Source organism: Xiphophorus hellerii, chromosome 12 (assembly GCF_003331165.1).
Source record: "Xiphophorus hellerii strain 12219 chromosome 12, Xiphophorus_hellerii-4.1, whole genome shotgun sequence".
NCBI lineage: Eukaryota > Metazoa > Chordata > Actinopteri > Cyprinodontiformes > Poeciliidae > Xiphophorus > Xiphophorus hellerii.
In genome coordinates, this window is record NC_045683.1 from 14699755 (window position 1) to 14724688 (window position 24934).

General features: G+C 38.1%; 1 protein-coding gene across 4 annotated transcripts in view; it reads left to right on the forward strand.

Moving 5' to 3' along the window:
* ntrk2a (neurotrophic tyrosine kinase, receptor, type 2a) overlaps nucleotides 1-24934 on the forward strand; it is a 98145-nt gene that overhangs the window by 23552 nt on the left and 49659 nt on the right. For all 4 annotated transcript variants that reach the window (XM_032577773.1, XM_032577770.1, XM_032577774.1 and 1 more), the window contains 2 exons: nucleotides 116-153; nucleotides 396-495. In XM_032577773.1, coding sequence (XP_032433664.1) covers nucleotides 116-153; nucleotides 396-495 — 138 coding nt within the window. The remainder of the gene's footprint in view (nucleotides 1-115; nucleotides 154-395; nucleotides 496-24934) is intronic.

The window sequence follows — 24934 nt, forward strand, 5'->3', positions numbered from 1 at the left end:
AGATTAGTCACTCCGAATTATATTCTTTACCAATGATAAAAACAAAATGCAAAGAGTGAAGTGACAGTTTGTCACAACTTACTCTCTGTTTTCCTTTTTGTCCTTTCATCCACAGAAAATCCTCCTCTAGACCCACCTGAGGACAGAGTTGCTGTAAGTGTCTTTCTTTGTATCTCCTGTCTTAAAAGTGGTGTATCTCCTTCTTAAAGTTAGATCTGACTGGATGAACCCAGATAAGAATATTCTGTTTTACTGTCAGCGAAATAAGAACAACCAGCGTCTTCTGTCTTTTGTTGTGCTGTGTGTTGCATTTGATTTTGTGCAGCTGTCACTTTGTTTGCTGGCTTCTCTGCAGCAGATATGTGGAGACATATCGCTGCTTTGTCCTTTTGCAGGTATACGTAGTCGTGGGAATTGCTGCTGTAGCCTTCACTGGTTTCTTGCTGATGCTGGTTATCCTAAAGTTTGGAGGAAATTCCAAGTTTGGCATCAAAGGTATGTCTCCCAATTTATATTTGTAACATACTTGTAAGGTTATTGCTGAAAGTGGGTGGTAAAATGAAGGTGGTTTCATGGATAATTATACCCCCTCTTCCCTGCATATATCATACACCAGGATCAGAAACAACTTAGTTTTTTTTAATCACTGCTAATCATAAAAAATATAGATTATGCCATTTTAAGAACTGTTGACATAAATTCCTGAAGCCTTACTAAAATATAAGATACTTTGGTCAGAATATCATTTGGATTCTTGATTTTTCCAATTACTAAAAAGCCCATATTATATTACTTATAGGGACTGAAAAGGAAAGTGAGATCAGGTGTTTAATATGTATGTGGGTGAGAAATCCCTCACTTTATCTCTTAGAACAACTCCATCTTCATGGGGCTTATCCTCACAGTCTCCTGCCCTTGTCTGCTGCAATAATTGCTGACAGTGGGAAAATTAACAGTGGAGACTAACCAATCTGAACATGAGTCACAAGATGGAGGAGCTGCAAAACAGTTTCAGCTGGGCTTGTTATTTATCTCGTCCTCAGCGTGCAAAATCTGAAAAAGAAAACAAAAAACAAACACAACCATCTTAAGCTGGAAGTTATTCAGTACAGTAAAAAGCAAATTGTTTTCAGATAATAGTAGAAATATCAGGTCCTGTGTTTGTTTCACCTAAAAGAATGAAAGTCTGAAACTACCATCTGTTGCCCAATAAGTCATTTTTTTAAACAACATTTACTTTAAATAAATATGAATATTTTGGTCACCCTTACCATTATAATGGTGCAAGGTCCTATTTTCTAATGCTAGGACATTGTGTTCTTTTGGTACAGATGACAGCAGAACATAATCCAGATAATTTTTATTCTTGTATTGAGTAAAAGGCATTCAGTCTTATTCAATTAACTGTAAAAACTTGCAAATGTAAAGTTGTAGGTTAGAGAAGAGATGATTTACATTTAAATAACATAAAGGTAAATATGTTATTTTTCTAACTGGAGAAAATTCACTATGTGTCCTGCAATAACTAAAAAGGCATTTTAACCATCAACAGTTGTTTCTGTTCCAACAGGCATGACAGATGCTAAAACCAGAGAGAGACTGGTTGGAAGGGTGGCATGTAAATTTAGATACCACCCATGGAGATTTAGATTTAAAAATGATTTATCTGAAATTGACTGAGATAAACATGTCATCAAACAATGTGAAATAAATATCAGATCTGAAGAAAAAAAGTATTTATAGTTTTATTTCTATTTTATTATAAATTACCATGCCAAAAATTATTTATACCCTGTGCAATATTCATTGGAAAAACCTGTTTTTACAATTTCCAACCAGCTATTTGCATGTTTCCACTGGAAACTCATTTTTAGAAAAACTCCAAGTAGTTGAGGTTGAAAGACCTTGAAACCATCTTGATCTTTAGCTCCCTCTATAGATTAATTTTTAGATTCATGTCAGGACTCTGGCTGGGCCTATCCAAAACATTATTTGCAGTCAGTAGAAACAGTTTAGTAAAACTAAAAGATTCCTTTAAACCTGAAGCTGAACTAGCTTAACTAACTTTTATCATGTATTCTGAAATTATTCGCTCAGACTTTTAAGGGTTGATTACTGTATTTCTGTTCAATTTTATCTTAAACATTTTAGAAAAAAATCAGTAACATCCCAGGAAATTTTGCCAGTGTATGACTTAAATTGCATAATTGTCTATTATTTTTAAAAAATGTTCACATAAAAGTTGCATTGTTCGGACTGGTTCATTATTTTCAATGTACATTACACAGCAGACTCTGTAAATAGCAGCCTAATTTCAGTTTTAACTCTTGACTTTTTTTATACAAAGATCAATATGTATCCATGAATCCTCCTTAGGTGGGTAGAAACTGCTATCGTTTAGTCATTCTTCTGGGTCTCAGGTCTGTTGGTGAATAACATGCATGCAGGTTAAACTTACAAAACCTTTGTCATGGTAATGCAAGTCTGCTGCTCTAGCCATTGTTGAATCCTTCACACTCAGATGCTTGCTTTTTAAGTTTTCTGTTGTAATTTTATTTTCGAATGTATCTTAAGAACATTCACTCACTGACTTCTGCACTGTCTACTTAAGAAACTAATCAGATTCCTCTTGTAGGCATTAACCTCCTGATTTATTAGAATGGATTTAGCTGAACTCTTCGGTAGATGTTTTCTTTTTCTTGTGCACTAACAGTAACATCTATACTAGATAAATTTTGTATACATAACCGGAGTTACAGTATATGAACCTTTTAGTTGATGCTGTTTTTTGTGTGTTTGCCATTCGGCTGACTCTAGCTTGGTTCATCTTACCTATATAGTGAGGAATTAAAGCAATGCTTTGAGGAAGTCATTTTGTGCTATTTACATATATAGTTGTTTCAAAATTATATTACATTTTGGCACCGTCTGCTCTGCTAGCATTTGAACTTTTAAAATTTAAATGAGCAGACATAAAGTAAATGTAAATCTAGATATTTAGGGACTTAATAAATGTGTTTCCCAAACCTATGTGCATTTTACTGCTGAAGTGAAGTAGTTTGGCCTCCAGAGAAGATGGAGGGAAGGCAGGGGGAGCGAATGTGCATTTTGTAAATTTATGGAGTTGCATAGTTTTATTTTGCTCCTGCAAAATTACATGAGGTTGAACAAAAATGAAAGACATATCCTCTCTGCATTTTAATATACTGTGTAAAATGTATATGGTTGTGTATTTTTTTGCTAGCCAAACACTTTTCCTTGACTATGCACTTCCACTCATGTGGAAAGAAAGATGTTAGATCCCATTGCTGTTTCTCTCCTTCTGATTGCTCGCCTTGAGTCTTTATCTTTTCTTATTTCCACTCTTGCCCTTCGTCTTATGATGCGGCCCCATCCTTATGCTCCACAAACAGCCTGATGAGTGTGGCCCGCAGCATGTTGAGATTGGAGGAACTTTATCAAGGGAATAACTGTAGCATCAGCAGGAGCAGATTGGAGTCAGACAGAGGCTAAGGTCTGAGTCCACACAACTGCTGTTTGCTTAAAATTCTTCATTCTGATCATTGACCAGCATATATTGGGCCCTGTGACTTGTCCAACAGATGTGCAGTGAATAAGCACAGCCTCTGATGCTGGCAGTATCTCTTTCTGATTGCAAATTAAATAGCTGCAGTAGCTCGTTTACATTTTTGTAATGAGTGCAACATTCTGTTTCTTCATCATTAATAACCACAGAAAACATTTAGAGCAGGATTGTTTTTGATAGGAAAAATACATTACAATTTTTGGTGCAATGTAATGTATTTACATCTCTTAAACTTTCTCACATTTTGTCATGTTACAACCACAAATTATACAGTACAAAGTATATTTTAATTGGATATTGCATGGTAAGCAAATGCAAAGTATTACATAAAAATGAAGTAGAAAGAAGGGATACATATTTTTCACAACATCCACTCCACCCAAACACCCACCACCACCCCAGAAAAGAAGGGAAAGTGTCTTGTAGAAAGTCCTATTTACTTTCAAATTCATAAATAAAACGCAGGGCTAACAAACTAATTGTTAGACTATTTAATTGGTAAACAGTTTCACTCTAAAGCCCATGGTAACTCTGAGTTGAAAGCCATTGTTGAAATAAGTCCTGAAATGTATAAGCAAGTGCTCTTCTCACTGTAATTTTAATTCTGATACGCAATGCTGTAAGTGTGGTGGAATCTATTATAGGAATGTCACCCATAAGCATAACATTCCCAGGGCAAAACATAGTGTTGGCAGTATCATACTGCGGGAATGCTTTTTATATCAGATACAAGGAAGATGGTCAGCCGTAGTTCTTAGTAAGCAAAAATAATAAACACAAGCAGAAGAAGACGGTGTATTTGGTGCAATGTTTTGAATAGGAATTTTGTTAAGTCTGTACAGTCATAAAACTCTGGATGTCTGAAGAGAGACCTATCAGGTTGTAATGGGCAGATGCATGAGCCAAACTTCACATGCAAGCTTTGCATTTGAGCAGATGTTAGGAGGCACTAGGATGATAAATATGTGTTACGTAGTAAGATTTTGGTGGTTTTGTTGGTGATTACCCTTAAGGATCTTAAAGAGTCATTAAAACATTTACTTGAGTTTTTTCTGGTTACTAGATGTCTCTTCTCCTCTTTCTGTCTGCACCCCTGCCTGCTTCTCCAAACTGGGAACTCTTGTTGTCAATAAATTGACCACAACAAAGAACTGTACTTTTAAAGGCAGATATGCTTCACAAAATAAGTTGGATCATTTATGTTTTAATATTTAAATAATTTCCAGAAATGACAAGAAGTTCTTTCTGTTCCTGTGGTTAGTATAACATTAAGCAAGATAGGTTGGGACCCAAAATGCTTTCTGTGAGTCTTATGCTGATCAATCCGAAAAAACATTGATTGGACTAATTAGATGAAGATATCCCATCTTGTAAAAAGGAACCGTGCTGCAGCTGGTGCTTTTTAACTTCAAGGCATCCTTTGTGCAACATCATTGCAGCAGAGAGACCCCATTGGCTTAATGGAGGCCTGCATGCAAATGTGTCTCTGTGTTGGTTTTATGCCCATAATCTTCCCTGCATAGGCAGACAGCTTTTCAAATAAACACTAGTGATCACCCATAAATTGGCCCTTATTGTTTCTTGGTAAATATGGTTCTAACTAACCAGTGACAAAAACTTAATCAAATCATCTTTTGGACCTATATTTAAGATTAAGATGCAGAAAGGGGAGATTTTGCATACCAATTTAGTTTTCTAAGTAACTGAACGTGCTGAATCAATAAGGTTCTTGAGAGAAATGAGGTTTGGAGTAATTGTGCCACATTATCAGTCACTGGATTAGAAAGTAATACATCAAAATGTGCTTTTCAATTTTCACATTTGTAGCATGGCAATGCTATTTTTAATTTTTTTTAATGTATTTTTTATAGACATACAAAAATTAAATATGTTTAAAAAGACGATGCATGTTCACATAATTGCCCTGGAGGAAGTAACACATATTCACACGATGCTTAAAAAAATGAAAGTCAAAAAATGTAGAACAAAGAAAAAACCATGACAGGAGGCTGTCTTTAAAAGAACATCTGTGGATAAAATCCCTTCCAAACCAGCCACAAGCCTTACTGTTTTTCTTTACAATTTCATGTGATTGACTGATGCAAAGCATTTCATGATTTTGAAGGGGAATGAAAAGTTTGCATAGACGGGGATACTTTCTGCTTGTTGTGTCGCCAACATGCAGCTTCAGAGTTACTATGGGTCTCTTTAGTTTTATTGATCAAAATTCCAACAAAATATATTCAAGTTTTTGATAATAATATCACAAAAAGTGAAGTGTTCAAGGTGTATCAGCAGCTGTTGTAGCTGCGTTTTGTGTGCACAGCTGCTGTTGTGGTACTTCTGTCTCTGTAGAAACACAAGTACCATCATCAACACTGTTTTTGACACAACAGTGAAACTGAAATGTCATGACAGACCAAAATGACTGAAAGTGAATCAGCACTTGTGAAGTAGAGAAAGTGAGAGCCAGCTGGTGGAGAGGAAGAAGATGAGGAAGAGGGAAATAAATGCTAAATTTGACATTTGTCAGGAAGTCAGAGAAGAAAAACAGAAATGGGAGAATATCAAAGGATTTAAAGAAAGATATAATAAAATGCTGAAAGATTGTGGAGACAGACCGCAGGCATCAAAAACAAAGATGGGACAAGGCAATGAGCACAAAAAGAAAAAAATTCAGAGATGAAAGACAAAGTCTTCCTCTGTCCACTTATCAATGATTCATCATTAGTGCAGGTTTCAGTTTTCTCCTTGTTTGGAGGAGTTGCACGCCTCCATCTTTCTTTCACTCTGTCTCCCTCACACGCATACACCGCTCCTTTCTGTCGATCGATCGAAATGACACCCTCAAGGTCAGTGGTGCTTCGTTCTGGGCCCCAGGCTTCACAGAGCATGCTCAGTATACCCACCACATCCACTGGCACCACCACCTCCTCCTCTTCTTCTTCTTCTTCAGTCCCTGCTGAAAAGCAGCTCTAGCCTCCAGCTTTAAGGCTCTCTGATTGCTGTGCAACAACAATCAGAGAGCCTTAAAGTGAAAACTATTGACCCTCTACTTTTTAAAGTGTGGGCAGAGACAGAGCTGGTTTGAAACAGAAAGCTTCTTGTATCTGTTTGATTAAATATTTCCTGTTTCAGTGAAAATTGTATATTTTCTAAGCTATTGTTGTGTTAAATGTTTCTTAAGCACCAGTTTAGCGTCTTCACAAACCTAAGTTTGAATGGAAGACGTCATGAAAACCTCTTTAAATGACTCTCTCTTCAGTAACCATAACAACATTTTTAAAGGACAACGGGTTATTTAAGGTAAATTGCCTGAAGCTCATACTCCTCTGCTGCTCTAAAGGCCTACCTTGAAAGTGCTGTACAATTTCATGCACAATTATTGTGCAGCTGACAAGCCTGGTTGTAAAAACAATAAAAACAAAAGACAGAAAATGCATGTATACTAAAAAGAAACAACATTTTACTGAATTCTTGTCGATGGATGTGTACACCTTCAACTGTTTCTCAGCCTGTTCATGTTCCAGTTTATTGTTGGAGAGTGTCCAAACATAGAAGTACTTTTCACTGTTACATGCTGTCCAATAATGGAGCTGAGCCAGCTGACAATTTGCCTTGGATATGTTTTGATTTTTCCAAAACATATTTGATCTCCATTCTCCATCATCATATATATATATATATATATAAAAAAAATAATAAAAATTCCCTTCTCACCCACCGCGGGTGGTTCTTATCCTCTGAGCTCGGGTCCTCTACCAGAGGCCTGGGAGCTTGAGGGTTCTGCGCAGTATCTTGGCTGTGCCAAGGACTGCACATTTCTGGACTGAGATGTCTGATGTTGTTCCTGGGATCTGTTGTAGCCATTGGTCCAGTTTGGGGGTGACTGCCCCGAGGGCCCCGATGACCACAGGCACCACTGTGGTCTTCACCTTCCAGGCCCTCTCCAGTTCCTCCCTGAGGCCCTGGTATTTCTCTAGTTTCTCGTGCTCCTTTTTCCTGATGTTGCAGTCGCTTGGTATTGCTACATCTATCACAACGGCTTTCCTCTGTTGTTTATCCACTACGACAATGTCTGGTTGGTTCGCCATTACCATTTTGTCTGTCTGGATCTGGAAGTCCCACAGGATCTTAGCTCTGGCGTTCTCCGCCACCTTTGGGGGTGTTTCCCACTTTGATCTCGGGGTTTCCAGTCCATATTCTGCACAGATGTTTCTGTACACTATGCCTGCAACTTGGTTATGTCGTTCCATGTACGCTTTCCCTGCCAGTATCTTGCACCCTGCTGTTATGTGCTGGACTGTCTCAGGGGCCTCCTTGCACAACCTACACCTTGGGTCTTGTCTGGTGTGGTATATCTGGGCCTCTATTGCTCTGGTGTTTAGGGCCTGTTCCTGGGCGGCCAGGATGAGGGCCTCTGTGCTGTCCTTGAGTCCAGCTTTTTCCAGCCATTGGTAGGATTTACTGATATCAGCCACTTGGGTTATTTGCTGGTGGTACATCCCATGTAGGGGCTTGTCCTGCCATGATGGTATCTCTGGCACCTCAACCTCCGTTCCCTGTTGTCTGAGATATTCACTGAGCACATTGTCTGTTGAGGCTTTGTCCCTGATGTATTTATGGATCTTAGTTGTTTCGTCCTGGACTGTGGTTCTCACACTCACTAGTCCTCTGCCTCCTTCCTTGCGGCTCGTGTACAGTCTCAGGGTGCTGGATTTGGGATGGAATCCTCCATGCATTGTTAGTAGTTTTCTAGTCTTAATATCAGTGGCTTTTATCTCCTCCTTTGGCCAGCTAATTATTCCAGCAGGGTATCTGATTACTGGCAGGGCATAGCTGTTTATTGCGCGGATTTTGTTCTTGCCATTGAGCTGGCTTCTCAGGACTTGCCTTATTCGTTGGAGGTATTTAGCTGTGGCTCCTTTCCTTGTGACCTCATCGAGGTTGCCATTTGCTTGTGGTATACCTAGGTACTTGTAACTGTCCTCTATGTCTGCTATTGTTCCTTCTGGGAGTGAGACCCCTTCTGTGCGGATGACCTTCCCCCTCTTTGTGATCAGCCGACCACACTTCTCTAGTCCGAATGACATCCCAATGTCCGTGCTGTAGATCCTGGTGGTGTGGATCAGTGAGTCGATGTCTCGCTCACTCTTGGCATACAGCTTGATGTCATCCATGTAGAGAAGGTGGCTGATGTTGGCCTCATTTTTGAGTCGGTATCCGTAGCCAGTCTTGTTGATAATTTGGCTGAGGGGGTTCAGGCCTATGCAGAACAGTAGCGGGGACAGAGCATCTCCTTGGTATATGCCACATTTGATGGACACTTGTGCGAGTGGTTTGCAGTTGGCTTCAAGGGTGGTTTTCCACAGCTTCATCGAGTTTGCAATGAAGGCTCTCAGAGTCCTGTTGATGTTATACATCTCTAAGCATTCAATGATCCAAGTATGCGGCATTGAGTCATAGGCTTTCTTGTAATCAATCCAAGCCATGCACAGGTTGGTGTGTCGGGTTTTGCAGTCTCGGGCAACTGTGCGGTCTACGAGGAGTTGGTGTTTGGCTCCTCTGCTATTTACACCGATACCTTTCTGTGCCGTGCTCATGTGTTTATCCATGTGTTTGCTTATCTTGGCCGCTATGATGCCTAACATGAGCTTCCATGTTGTGGAGAGGCAGGTTATTGGTCGGTAGTTGGGTGGGACTGGACCCTTTGATGGATCCTTCTGGATTAGGATTGTCCGCCCTTCAGTTAACCATTCAGGGTGAGTCCCACTTTGTAGCAGCTGGTTCATTTGGTCTGCCAGTCGCTCATGGAGGGCAGTGAGTTTCTTTAGCCAGTAGGCATGGATCATGTCAGGCCCTGGTGCTGTCCAGTTTTTCATACCTGAGACTCTTTCTTGGACATCTGTCACAGTGATGGTTACCAAGGCTTGCTCAGGGAGGTTATTATGGTCCTCTCGTAGAGAGATCAACCACTGTGCATTGCTGTTGTGGGACGCCTCCCTTTCCCATATGCCTTTCCAGTATTGTTCAGTCTCCAGCCTTGGTGGGTCTACTCTGTTGTGTATATATATATATATATATATATATATATATATATATATATACACAGTACAGACCAAAAGTTTGGACACACATTTTTATTCAATGAGTTTCCTTTATTTTCATGACTATTGACATTGTAGATTCACACTGAAGGCATCAAAACTATGAATAACACGTGTGGAAATATGCACTAAACAAAAAAGTGTAAAACAACTGAAAATACCCCTTATATTCTAGTTTCTTCAAAGTAGCAACCTTTTGCTGTGATTACTGCTTTGCACACACTCTGCATTTTCTTGATGAGCTTCAAGAGGTAGTCACCTGAAATGGTTTTCACTTCATAGCTGTGCCCTGTCAGGTTAATAAGTGGGATTTCTTGTCTTGTAAATAGTCATGAAAATAAAGAAAACCCATTGAATGTGTCTGTGTTTTGCTGGGTGGTTCACAGCCGGGATGGGGATTAATTTATCCACAACTGAGACCATGGTCATGATGGATAGATAGATGGATGGATGGAAGGAAAATGGAGAAAACTGTAGCAATTTACCTCCACAGTAAACTTCAGTTATACTGTGCAGTGATTATTGTGGCTGCTAAGTGTATTAAACACAAATGCAGCTATTAATGATGTTTCGCCTTGTGCCTTGCATTAGTCCTTTAAACTCGACACTCAGTATTGCTGGATGAAAGAGGAAGAGGACTCAGACTTCCGTTTTATTATTTTATTCTATATCCTGAGTCAACTTAATGTGTTTAATGGTTTTAGCGTGCAGAGCAGGAGGAAGAAAAGTTTTAAAACCTATGGCAGAACCTCAGGGCAATGATTGTTTGAAGTGCTCTGAAGATGGAAGCTGCTCTTTTACAACGTCAAATGCTGCTTGGAGACCTTGTCTGTGCACTTGCCTGACGGCTTTTTGTTCCTGCTGTGCTTTACAAGTAAAGTGAAGCGTTTCATAAGTAAAGTAAAATACACTTCTGGAGAGAACTTCTTAAGCAGAAAAACCAACAGACAATTTTGAGCACCTTAAAGAGACACCTTCTCTTATCTGAGGAAAGATTTTGTGAAGATAGTAGTAGACACTGGTTTAGGTTTTATTAATCTTTGAATGTTCACAGTTGACATAATTTTGAGCATTCAAATATTTTCTTATTCCGATTCCTTCTGACATGTGTTACTAGGTCAGGTTTGCAGGCTGCCTTGTTCACACATGCCTTTTAAGATCTCCCTCCAGATTCTTCATAAGATTGAGTTCAGGGTTCAGTAATGGATATGATAAAACAGTGACTTTGTTGACGTTGTTGCCACTTTGTCCTTAAGCAACCTTAAATCTCTATTAAACATATATATGTCTTTAGATACTGCAATGTTTTTGTGTCATTTTTCAAAACAGTTATTGATCTCAAATTATTTTGAAGGCAGGTGAGCTCATTATCATTTTCAAAGAAGAATGAACAACTTATTTATGTTTGTGATTTTGTGAATATTGTCGTGTTCCGAGTTTTTCTGTGTATTTATTTAGAGTTTTCCGTGTCTCTGAGTCTCCGTGCTGTCCTGTCCTCCTCTTGATTAGTTCCTAGGTGTGTCTCATTCCCTGAATACCTCCTGTGTATTTAGTGTCACCTGTGTGTCTGTGTCTTGGTCGGGTCCTCGTCTCATTTGGCGTCTGTTCTGCCGTGTGTCAGGTTAGTCCAGTCGTGTTCTCTATTGCTACCTGTGTTGAGCCTCAGCTTCTGCTCAGCAGTGCTGCTAGAGATTTGGACTGTGCAATTCTGGATTACTTTACATTAAATCATCATTATTCACCTCTACCTGGGTCTTCAAGCGTTCTGCCTCACCATCCACACCGCAACTCATGACAAATATATTATCTTTGGAGGAATGAGAATTTTTTATATTGAAAATTGGTTTGTGAAGATTTATTCCCAGAACCACTCAGCCACAATTGGCATTTTTTTCTTTTATTATCATGTAAGTTCAACATAAGATTTTTTTTACAATTGCAATAAATGTTTAGGAGTCATTTAGATTAGGCAAAAAAAGAGAGACATCAAATCAAAGACTTAAGTTTTTATGATATAGTTCTGAAATAGTTAAGTGAATTTGTTGGTTCAGATCAGTTTTTTTAGCGTTTACCACTTTCATTTCTCATGTGTGTTCTTCATCTTTCTCTCAGCAGAGTGAATACATACAGTATCCCTGCTTTAACTGTAAATTGCTTTTTCATTTATAATTTTGTCAGAAATAGTCTGTGAATAAATTACTGGGTAGTCTAAAAAAGGAAAGTATTAACTTATTGATTGTTTTTGTAGGGTTGTGAAAGCAATCCTAGATAGAAGCTTTAAAAGCACATATTCTAAAGAGGAATCATTGTTGGTTGATTAACAGTCAAAAAGCTTGAAAATAGTTGCTATTAGTTGTTGTCTCCCTCATCTTTGTTAGGGAGTCTATTGTACAGCTGTACATCATTTCCTGTCCTGCGTTGGTCAGTCTGACCTTTGCGAACTGTCAAAGCAATGAAAAATGAGATGACTCAAACAAGGAGAGCAGTGTGGGAACAGGACATGGTGTATACATACAATCAAAGCATGGCTCAGATGAAATTATTGCAGAGCAGCTGAATCTTCAGAATTTGTTTCCATTTGGAAAGATGAGTTTGAGGGATGTGGGGGTTTACAATTTGATTACTTGCCACTTCAAACAGATAGCACTTTGAAATGTTCTGCATGAGCTCATTTTGAAAATCAGACACCATAAGTGGACATTAAATGATCCTACAGGAAACCAGGGGATCATGAAACTCAAACAACACATGATTATCTAATGTGCATATTTAAAACATTAGAGCTTTTAAAGTCTGGGTCGTGCTGTTTTCTGGCGGCAGCACCGATTCATTAATGCAAATATTTCTTTCCCTTTAATCATATTTTCAGGCAGCTGTTTGTCCTGGACGATGGATTAAAATAGAAAGTCTAGCCTCACAGTCCCACAGTCACTCCAAAAGAATCAACATAATTTGGTTCAGTGGAAGAGCCTGTAAGTGCCGAGCATATGCTGATATGCCCTGGGCATGACGTCTGCTGGTGGGACTCAGAAAGGCTATTGTAGCACCAGCACAATGTTTTTTATTTGTGAGGAGACAATAGAATTACGATGTAAAATTCTTGTAATCTGGTTTTCTCAGAAACACAGACATTTTATGTTGTTGTCTAGACTATTAGCAAGTAAAACAGCTGGTAGCACTGTTGCTTTGCAGGAGGAAGGTCCTGGGTTCAAATCCCAGGCAGGGCCTTTTAGCATGGAGTTGGCATATTCTCCCATTGAAACTGTGTGTTCTCTCCAGTTACTCTGATTTCCTCTCACAGTCTGAAAATATCATGTCAAGTTGATTGGTCTCTCTAAAATGGCATGTGTGCCTGGTGGTTCATCCTTTACGATGATCGGTCCAGCTGGAAATAGGTCATCAGTTATCCCTGAATGGAGGAGGGAGTAGCTGGTCACTTTATTAAGTACTCCTTTTCTAATTAAAATTCAAATTAAAAAATACAACACTGATCCCAAAGGGAAATTCAATGTTGCTGTAACTCGCATTATTTCAAAATTCTTCAAAGATTTATCATAGATGGTGACAGCTGTGGGCAGAAAAGATCTAGCGGTCTGATTACAGCATTTTTTAGGACTAGTTCGGAGGGATTCAACCAATCAAATGGCAGGTGCTCAATGCATTTAGATCTCTAGATGTGGTGAAAATTGGTTGTTTAACTTCAAGCTGAGAAACAAAAGGGGGAACAGAGTAGAGTCCAGAGTGTAACCATCATGGTGGCTACTTTCTGTGAAATAATGGACCATGTCAGAAGGCTTGAGTTCAGATTGAGTTCACTGCAATTGAGCCTTGAGTTTTGTTTTGCTCCTCTGAGTGTGGATATGGCCATAAAAACATAAGCTTACAATATCATCCAAAGAAACTAAAACACAGACATTGAGCAATTCTCTAAAGACATCATTAACTACAGCCTGGGAGTCGGTATAGTTAGTCCACATTGCATCACTAAAAGAAAATATGTGTAATAAGCAGTTAGAAGTTGATGTAGAAAAAGAGTCGTGCCTTCTGCTCAAAGAGAATTGGACCATTGTGAAAATTAAGGAAACATGCAGCAAGCCCCCAACCAAAAATCTACAACATCCACGTCATCTCTATCTCAGGGGAAGAAAAGGTGGAAGGATGTGGATTTTTGCATATGCATAAAGTCTCTCATTGGACCAAGAAGCGCCATATAGGAGGTCAATCCAACACACAGATTGATGGTGAGTGGAAAAGGTTTGCTTAACCTGGAAGAACTTATGTGAAACAAAGGGCACCAGAGAGGTCAGAGTAATCAATCAAGTTCTCAATGAGCTTCTTTAGAAAAGAAACACCTGGGTTTTTCAGAAGTCTACAGAGAAAAACAACTCCTGTGGCCTTCCCTCAACAAGACAGAAATTTCCAGAAGGTCAGTTCATCTGAGGATTGTTGTGTAGTCAGAGGAAATCCAGAATAAAGGATTGTTGTGAGAACAGATGAAAAGGTTTTCCAGGAAAGCGAGAAAAGTGTGATGCTTGCAAGAGACATGTTTCACCTGCAAGAAACATTTCCAGGAACTAGGATTGTCTTCTTGGGTCGTTCTTTAACCCCTTATTTTCTGCTGTATATAATTGTATATAATAAAGCAGATAAAAGCAGATTGAAATGTAGCCCAGAAAAATGCTTTAGGTGGCAAGTGTACTCTTTCATTTACCCTGAACTATTGGGGCAGAGTTTATTAGAGGTAAGTGTTAAGGATTTTGGACAAGTTGCTTATTGTTTAGCATCTTATTTCTGTTAATATAATTTAAATTTTTCTGTTGAATGTTTTCTGTGAAGTTTAAGAATGTTTCTGTTTTAGTTGGAAATTTGCATCTGATTTTTCAAAAAGTTGCTCACCCTGTGAAACCATCATGTACTCTATTGCTACCACCAGTTTCCTTATCATACGGTGAAAGTACTTCTCTTGTTGATTGATCTGCTTGTTCCAAGCTGGAGTGCAGCAGCCAGAGGATTAGTTTGTACTTTTTCACAGCAGTAGGGAATTTGGACTCAACTGCAGTCGGCAAGTTGAACTACCAGAGATTTATTCAAGCTTGGGCAGCCCACAGGAGAGCAATCAGTCAGGCAGGGATATTTAAATCACAAAACCTGACGCAGAATCCAAAACAAACCCCAGAAAACTTGAGAGTTACTCTAGGAGAAAGCTGAAACACTTGTCACCAAAAACAGAGACGAACTGTCACGGGAGGAAGGGAGCATGAAAAATGAATACACAACGGGGAAGGAGGCAATTAGACAAAGGTGTGACTGACGGGAGCAAAATAAGCCAGCTGGAGAGAAAGCCAAAAGGGAGGAAAGATGCAGAAGCAGAGACCACAAAATTACACCAAACAGAGCTTGCAGTCACTCCAGGTTTAGTTTCCATCTTATTTATTAATTTATTCTTTTTTACTTCAACATAAGAAATTACTTTAAGGAACTGAAAGAGAATAAAAACTAATTTAAACATTTTGAAGACCATCACTTAAGTGGATAATATCTGTTACCTTTTTTTCCATATTTAGTATTGTAGCACTTTCAATTATTTTGTATGTGTTAACATTTCAGATTCAGTCAGTACTGAATCTGAAATTGTAATTGGTTCTGTCAGGCTTGACCAGGCAGGGCTTTTTGATGGATCCTAAATGTCTGTGGTACCAAACTCAGACTCGGCTCCTCTTTTGTCACTGTGTTCTTCCAGCGGAGGAGTAATCACAAGGACCGCCAGTCAGAAGCTTAATTTTGTGTAGCATTGGAGTTATGTTGTGTTGAGCATCGAGGACGAAGATACAACATAACTATTGCATGGATGTGCTTATTAAACATTACAGACGCGTAATCATGCCCTTGACTGAAAGATAGATCCACATTTAAGGTTTGAAACAATCCAAATTTAAAGTAGCTAATATTTATGAATGGGAAATCAATCTTTTGCTTATTATCACTCATAATATATGAGGTAGTTATATTTTGAACAGGTCTGGAAAAAATAACGTCTCGTTGATGGAAGATAAATTCTTAGGTGTTTTTGTACATCATGAGATTGCAAGTGTTTCCAAGCTTCTATCAGATTAATTTACAAATTATTTACACATGCAAAATCATTATGTTTATTGCATTTAAAACTGTAATACATTTATTTTCCGTGTTTTTATTTCCAATGTTCCTCCATATCAAGTGAAGCAGAAATGAGCCCTCAGAATTTAGACTGAGCCATATGAGTATTCACACCTTTGAGATTTGCCGACGCAGGCAAGTTTACCGTGTAAACATGTACAGCATGTCAGCGTGGTAGTTTTGCTCAGACACCGTGACAGTGAGCTGGCTCTCAAGGCGCCGCCGCTTAGCCCGGAAAGGTCTTTGCTGCCAGAGAGCGAGTGTGTTGCATCAATGTGACTTTTTCTTGGCAGCCAGTGCAGTAAATATCTGTATGACAGAATCTATGTTAATGAGGCTATTGCCATCAATCAGCACTTAGTCCTGCTATACTAAGGTAGAAACTCAAGTAGCCAAGACACAAAGTCCTTATTGTCCTGAATATGCATGAGAGTTGGCAAAGTTGCTTGCCAATGTCATTTAGCATGTCTGGCTGCTTTGTTGTTGCATGTGTGTAGATCTGCTGTGCAGTGAAAGATGGTAAAAAGGGACAGAGACAGCAGCAGTGCTGGGCCAGATGGAAAGGCACTAAAACAGATAGAAGTTTATTGATGGCTCGATTGATCGTTTGCCTGTCCAGACTGAGGCAAGATGCTGCTGTCTTCATAGCTCTGCTTTTTTTGAGAACTGTCCAGTGCTAAGGTCAGCACAGCTCTTCTGTGTGTATGTGTGGAGACAAGGAAAAGATTTGTGAGGAAACTGATAGTGGTTTAATTTTTTCTTGTAATTTTTCTACATTTGTTTTAATACCTATGAAGAATTTCTGCAAGTATTAATTTATACAAGTCTGTTCTCTTTTTTTGCCTTATTGTGCTAAAATGCTGTACTAGATTCATCACCATTCCAGTCCATCTGCTGCTGTCAAACAAAGCAGTAAAAAAAACCGAATTATAAAGATTGATGTCTCAACAAATGTAGTAAACATAATGACAGAATGCAAGTTTTTTGTGGATGATGTTCATTAGTTGCTCCCTTCATTGCAGCTGTGTATTTGAATTGCCAAGATATTTATGTCACAGCAGTTGTGCGCACAAAGAGCAATGCTTTTAATTTGAAAAATCCATCTTACAGTATCCTATTCTGCTCCCTCTCTTACTCTCACTCTTGGCCTTTATCACCCTCAGCATGAGTTTCCTTACTTGTGGTAGCACCTCATCTCAAATTAAACCATTGTAGTATTGAATTGGGAACCTTGTTAGCTATTCAGCTTTTAATATGCAGAATTTATTCACAACATATTAAATACCATTCAGTATCTGTTTGACAGTTTTAAATTGTAACACTGACATACTTTGTGTAATAATACTAAAAAAAAGTCAATCTCTGATACAACACAAGCTGTTTGAAGTGTATTCTAACATTTGTTTTTGCCACTTGTAGTATCTTTTTCTTAACTGGCCAGGCTCAGATCTTTTTTGATATATCCTTTATATCAATTAAAATGTGAATAGCTCATAAAATATGAAATATTAATATGAATACCTGCCAACTGGATAGATATTAGGCTTAATGAAAAAAAATCCCTATATCTTCAGAAATTTACTGATAAATTAATTGTAAAATTATCTGGTTTAATTAATGAAAAAGACAGAAGCTGAGTATTGTTTTTGTTTGAAATTTTCACCTTCTATGTTACATTGAGGTTTTTTTGGTGTGTTTTTTTCTCAATGCTTCATTGAAATAAATAATTCTGATCTGAAAACTTGTGAAATTAATGTGTTTATGAAAAGTTGAACCTAATATGAGTCTTCAATAATTTTACTTTCATGCTGTCCTGCAGCTGGGTCACCTGCCTTACAGCAGATCTCAAAGGCTTATAGAGAAAAATAATAAACACACTTAAGGGCAATAAGGTGCCTGAAACTCAATTTTAAAGCTGCTGTTTCTGTCTCTCTTTCTGTGTCTTTGTAGCTGTTGGATTTTTTTAATACATAAGTCTTTATAAAATAGCATCTGATATGCAGCCAGCCTCCGAAACAGCTGCCTGCCCTCACCTGCTCTCTCCTCTGCTTTCATTTTTAAAAAATATCTGTGCTGGAATGAAGCAGATTTTATTAACAATAGCAATAACCTGCAAGTCCAGGTATATCTATGAAATTGAAGAAATGCTGTTTCTGAGTAGACAATTGTCCACCCCAGGATTTCAATCAGCAGAGCCTGAGATGGATAGATCTTATGTTTAGATTAGTGCTACAGGAAATATTTATTTTCTTTTCAATTAGCTGTTTTTTATTGTTTTGATCTAACCCTTTGTTTGATATAATAAGGAATTAAACTTTAATTGCCAATGATTTCACTTTGACTGATCAATCTTCTCTTAATTGGTAATTGGGAACAACATCGTAGACAACAGAAATGGGACAATTCACTCTGATGAGGAGTGAAAACACCCTTCATCATGACATTTTTAATATGATCGGAACCAGTTTATGTCCTGTTAGTTTATTTAACAAAGTTATGAAATATTGTGGTTACTAACAGCTTAGCTACTTAATCAGTCATTCTCAGAATAAATGTATTTTTATAAGATACTTTTTGTAATGTCGGCTTCCTTATTTTAAATAAAGAAGATGCATGCCAGATAAATAATTGTTAGATGCAGCATGAGACCGATTTATGAAAGTGACTTTGATGCATAAGGGAGAATAAATGTACAGGTCGTCATTGGCTACTATAGTTAGACAACAGCTGTTGCAAGGATATTTTCTCACATTTTTATCAAACTGTTTTGTTGTATAAGTTTCGAGTGAAATTATGAAGATTAATGAAAAGGAAATTGAGGGGAAAAATGTAAGAAATTACCTAACATGATGTTGAGGGGAGGTTACATCATCAGTAGATAGCAGAATGCAGAATTTCTCTTAAAGGGAACAAGGAAGAAAGAAAAGTTGCTTAGTGCTGCTTGTGTGAGAAGCTGTGACACACTGGATTGTGTTTTTCTGTTTCTGTGTAGAGAGCATTGGTGTCTGTCTGTGTGTCAGAGAAATAAAAAAAAATGTGGACAGAAACAAGACAAAAGAAAAAAACGGCTGCGGCGTACACGTGTGCAGTTGTCAAAAGGTCTACAGCATTATATGGCCAACTTCCGTTGCCCATCGCATGCTGTTGCCATGAGAACCTACGTCATTGCCAACCTGCGCTGCTCCAAAACGAAATCATTATCACTAGCTGTGTCTGGGAGAGAAGTGAATCACTACTTGCAAGTACACGCACGCACGCACACAGATGAAACAACACCTGCAACCAGCTAAAGTCATCAGTCGAGACAAAAAAGACGTCAAGTCATTAATAAAAAGTTCGGGCTTTTTTGTTGTTTTTTTTTTCTCCATCTTGCCTCAAGCTGAGGCATCTTTTGCTCCATTTGTCGGCTTTGTTTGTAGACTGAGTCACAGCACAGAAACAGGTTTTTCACTGCTTCTACAGGGGCAGGGGACGAATGGCAGCCAGGCTTGGCGCTGGTACGGATGTTTGAAGTTGACATGGGAACTTTGAAGATGAATTGGAGCTGATTTGAGTCAGTGAAACACAAAACTTCACAGTTTTGGTACATTAAGAGTTGGACTATGTCCCGTTTGAAAGTTTGGTTGAAATTCGAACATCCAGCTGCTGATGTAATCTTCTTTGAAAAGTGTACATAGGTACAAAAAAAGAGGAGAAAATTCAATGAAACAGGTTTCATTTATTTTACTTGAGATGTTGCTCTGTCTTTCATTTATCTGAATGCCAAAGCTGAAACCTTCTATATACCACAATTCTGTTTTCACGAGGTGGAGGATTAAAAAAGAGAGCTCATGTCTAGCTCTGTAATGGAAATTGTACTGTAAAGTTGTTCACTTATTATTTCAGGTGTCACTTTATGGCGTCTAAAATAATATCAGGCATCTATCTTATTGCAGCTCAGATTTTGAAGTTGGAGCTACAGAATAGACCCCAGACCCTGTTGTGGCTTCGTTAAATGCATAAACCATTACTTCTGCAATACCAATAAACCCCCTGATGTCACATTCCTCTGCCGTATCCTGGGACTGGTAATCCACTAAACATTCACAGTACACAGGCTAGCCAATGTTACTGGATTGTCGTCTCCTGGAGCGAAGTTGCAAATTAGATCCTCAAAGAGCTCCCTGGAGGATTTTCTTTCTGTTGCTGTGTGACATGAACACAAGGAAGCTGAAGAATCTCTGTCCCACTGGGAAACACAGTGTGTTTTCTGTCTGATGGTCACTGCTTACTGGTAGTAACATCTGAGTGTGTTGTTTTTGGCTTGTGTACCTTTAGTCCACTGCCAGCCTGCAAAAGTCCCTCAGTTTTCACAGACAGAAATGGCAAAGCCAGCTTAAGGGGAAGGAGAGGTTGTTTTTTTCCTCAACTCAGTATGTACTTTATCTTGAAGTGTCAGCTGCCTGGAATGGGGTTCTCCTTTGAGTCCTGACAGATGAATCAGCCATCGCCCTGCTGCTGCTTTTTCCTGATCTGGCTTTATTTTTGCTGCTTAAGCTTCCCAAATACATTATCTTGTATTTTGGACACATTTGCCAAGGTACAAGACTTAACAAGCATGCTTGCAATTATGGATTACATAAACACAATTTGAACATTTCACTCTTTAAGGTGACTTCTAATTAGTGCCTTTTATTCAGTGTCAGTAAGATGGCATGGTGGAGCAACCATCCTAAGCTCTCTTTATTCTTCAAATGTATTTTTGGATGGAAGTTTCTGTAATTGCTCCAATTATCTCATTCCACTCTGCAGATCTCATCCTGTTTGCAAAATTACTGCCATATCAGACAAATCCACATCACACAGTTAACTTATAATCTTAATGTTCTGCAGACACGGAAGAGGAAAAAAAGTTATTTGTTCTGCTCTGCAAAGTCGTGGGCGTTGTTAGACCTGAACCAAGTTTTAATTTCTTGCAAAACGCAATAATCACAATTTCTTCCAGGCACAGATAATTTAAAGGCTCAGTAACGGCATGATTTTTTTTTTTAATAACCAGATTTGCTACTATTTTCCAAACTCTCAATTAATATTGATGTTCTTTGAGGATTAATAAACCAGAAAATACTTTTTTTTAAGTAACTAAAGATACGGTCACACAGCAGGTCTTAATGCTCAATTTCTATTTTTTGCTACAATCCAATTTTTTTGCATTATTGTTCATTTTACTAACTAATTGTGACTACAGCGATACTTCTGTGTCAATAGTTTATAACCACAAAGTGACACCCATGCACAGAAGAATAACATAGATGCTACCATAATAATGGATGCCACCATCTATGGATACAATTATTCAGCACTGAGAGTATTGTCACAAAATCACAAGAAGACGAGGGAAGCTAATAAAAAGAAAGCAGCGTTAATAGCAATGGGCCTTGGTGGAGAACTGATGGCAACTTCTGTAGAAAAGTCTGTTTGGATGTGAAGTCAAACCAGGAGTGGTGTGATTGTGATGTGATTCATAACACAGACTTCTTTTATAATTTGAAAACAATCTGATACATAAATGGCAAAAATAGCCACAAAACATTGGATATGGATTGCATGGCCTTAGAATCACACCTCTGCTTTTTGCAGATAATGTGGCCCTAGTAGCTTCATGAAATTGTGATCTCCAGCTGAGTATGAAGCAGCAGGATGAGGACCAGTGCCTCCAGAAGTTAAGATCTTACATTGAACTTATCTCACACCAGGAGGCCAAAAAAAATCTTAAAGAGCAACATTTTTCAAGATCAGGGTTGCTTGAAAAATAACACTGGTCTTTTCAAGCAACCAGAAAGAAAGTCATTGGCATCTGTCTGTGTCAAAAATGTTATATAGTTGTTTTTTTTTTAAGAATGGCAAACCACAGTCCACAAATGTGAAGAAAAACATAGAATAGTTGTGAACTTTTCTGTGAGTGGCTGACCTTCCAAAATTATTCTTAAGAGTGAATCAACGACTCATTGACTCAGACGAACTCAAAGCATCTAAAGCACTGCAGACCTCACTTGCCTCGGTTAAAGTTAGTGTTCATGTTTAAATAGTAACAATGAAATTGGTTAACATTTTCATAGGAGAAAACCTGTCTCACCTTTTGCCAGAAAACATCTTTGCCTTAGCTAAGATGTGTTGCCACAGATTTAGCTTTTTGGAAAGTGTGCGTCCTATTATATCAATGAAATGTTGTGTTTGTATAACAAACACAACATTTCAACAGCAACAAAGATAAAACATTATACCAACAGTAAATCATGGCGTTAGCATACAAATTTTGCTTATCATCTTCAGCACCATTCGATGCTATATAACTCCATATCGGGTGGATTCTGTTTTTATCTTGCTTTGTTTTTTCTTTTTGGCGTCAACCTCTAACATGTCTGTAAATTGAGCCTGTTTTGCAAACACTGCTAATGCTTAGCAGGCACAGATTCTGTCCGTTGCCATATGTTGCTGCTTTTAACATAATAATACTCATTGTCTATGAAGAACATGATGGTATTTTAGTTTGCTTTGGAATGGCAGTGAAACATTTCAGTGTGATGGACATGTTATCCTGGTGTCCTTTGTTTGAAGTCCGGTGGGAAGTCCATGTACTGTAAAGTAAAGTTCAAATGCGTAGAATCAATGTGTTTGTGCTACATGTTTGACAAAAGGTCACACACACACTCCCACCCCTACACACGCCATGCACGTGCGTGCGCACACACACTGGTGAAGGTTAAGTGCTTGTTTTTTTTTTTTTTTACCAGTTTACTGGAAAATGTTCCATTGTGATTTTGTGAGAAATATCAGAGTGAGTGTGACCTTTGCTGCATTATTGATTAATGAAAACTCGCATCATTATGACTCTCATCTTGAAGGCCAGTTGAGCAGATGAATTCCAGTAACCTGCTAAAGTATTTTCATAACATTTTAACTTTTTTAATGCAGTTGCATTCAGCAGCCCTTAATCTGATACCTTTAGATGAAATGTAGTGAAACCAATTGCCATCATGGATCATCTAGATAGCAAATAGAGCCTACCTATGTGTAATAATGTCTCAGTGAGAATCCAGCTGCTCTGTGAAGGGCTCAGAGGTTTGTTCAAGAACATTAGTGAACAAACAACATCATAAAGAAACACAGCAGACATCCCAGGGAGAATGTTTCAGAGAAATTTAAAGCAGCGTTAAATTAAAGTTTAGGTGTTTTTAGCTTTGTTCTGATGAGGTTGGGGTACTGAGTATTCTTATTTCAATCTGACATTACTATTGTCAGATTTAATAAAACAGATAGGTTTTATTGTTTTAGCAGTAAGTTGGTGAGCTTTTTATTGTCAGTAATGAAATATGTTTAAGTACTTTTGAATAAATACATGTTTGTCATATGCATGGCTAAGTTATTAGCATACCAACAAGCAGGTTTTAAAACTTCCCATTATAAAACCTTAGATTGCAGAATTAGTACTTTGAATCTTTATCTTAACCTTTTTTTTTATTTTGGTCTTCTTATCAAACGTTTTGATCGGGGCTCACCGGAGCAAAGAAATAAACCTGGAATACATTTCTGGTTTTTAGTTGTGTGGCAATACCCTGAAATTATCATATTTTTATTCAGCAATATGATATAGTAAGACTTTTTTTGTCAAGATTTCTGTCATTCAGTCTAAATACTAGACAAAAAAATCCACAAGCAAGACGCAAAAAGTCCCAAAAAGAAGTGAGCTCTCAGTTTACTCACATCAAAGTGTTTCTTACAAGGAACAAATCCAGGCAGGAAGACATGAAGGAGAGATTAGTGAGGGATTCAGTCGGGGTCAAAGCTGGCAACGAGGAGTCTGAAAGGCTCAGACAATGTAGCAAATGATGAGCAGCGAAATCTTGATTTGGGTGGAAGGCAGCTGATGAGGGAGGTGGATAGCTTTTCATTACCTTAATGATAAAATAGCTTACATCATCACACAGTTTGCTTCATCCCATCTGAGCTGCGAAAACGCTGGGGAGAGAGAAAAGTAAGGAAGGAAAGCAATATTTTAGGACGCAAAATCTTACATGAGAATTTGTGGCGTGTTTTGTCTGAAATATGTTGGCACAGGTCAGTGTTACATTAGAGATGGCAGGAATTTCTCAGTCTGAGCTCCTCCAGATGGCTCCTTGCATCTCTGTTCTTATTTCATTTCAGAAAAATTACAAATATATCACGTCTTTGTTTATTAGTAACGCAAGTAAAACTAAACCAAGTGGGAGCTTTTTTAATTCATCAATTATACGCCACAGTCTTCAACAGAGATTTAGATTTTACTTCTTTTTTTTTTTTTCTTTGAGAAAAAGCAGTGGGCAAACTTTTTGTATGAAGACTTCTTTGCTCTGCATTTGCACATTGCCGGTTGTTGTCTCACTCTTGCATTGAGTTTTGGCTGCGACTGGGTACCAATAGAGGTTTCTTCTTCTGCTGCTTTTGTAACAAGCTGTTTAATGTTTCAGCGGTGAAATATTGTGCGCTGGAAGTTTTACAACAGGTTGAGCGCTCCCATTTATGGACTTTAGAGCAATGGTTCTTTGCAATCTGTCTGACTCACTGAGGAGTACTTGTATGTCAATGTTATTTCACAGGTCTGTCTGACAATACTTGAAAATGTTTTAAGAAGAAGGTGATTCGAAAACTGAATACATGTTTATATGTTATGTCGGATCTTGATCTCAGTAAACACACAAAACGGGTCTTATCAGGGTTGTTTTGTGTTACTTACCTAATATACTAAACCCCTCTGTTCTAACACTGGACACTTTTAGTGCTCTTTTCTTTCTACTTACTTACGTTTAGCTAAAGGATGGATAAATAACATTTTCATTCCTTAGGACTAAAACTTTCTGTGACACTGACATATCAAGACCTAGAACCTTTCATATATTATTATTATTATTATTATTTGCTTCAGTCTTTGTTGTTTTGTCAATTTTCTTTTTGTCATTGTTCATGCTTTTTGTGTTTTCCTTCAGGCTGTGTGTTGTTTCAGAACATCCCGGTGGAGGTGATGTCACGCAGATACGAACACACAAGAGACTGAAAAGATTGTTACGTG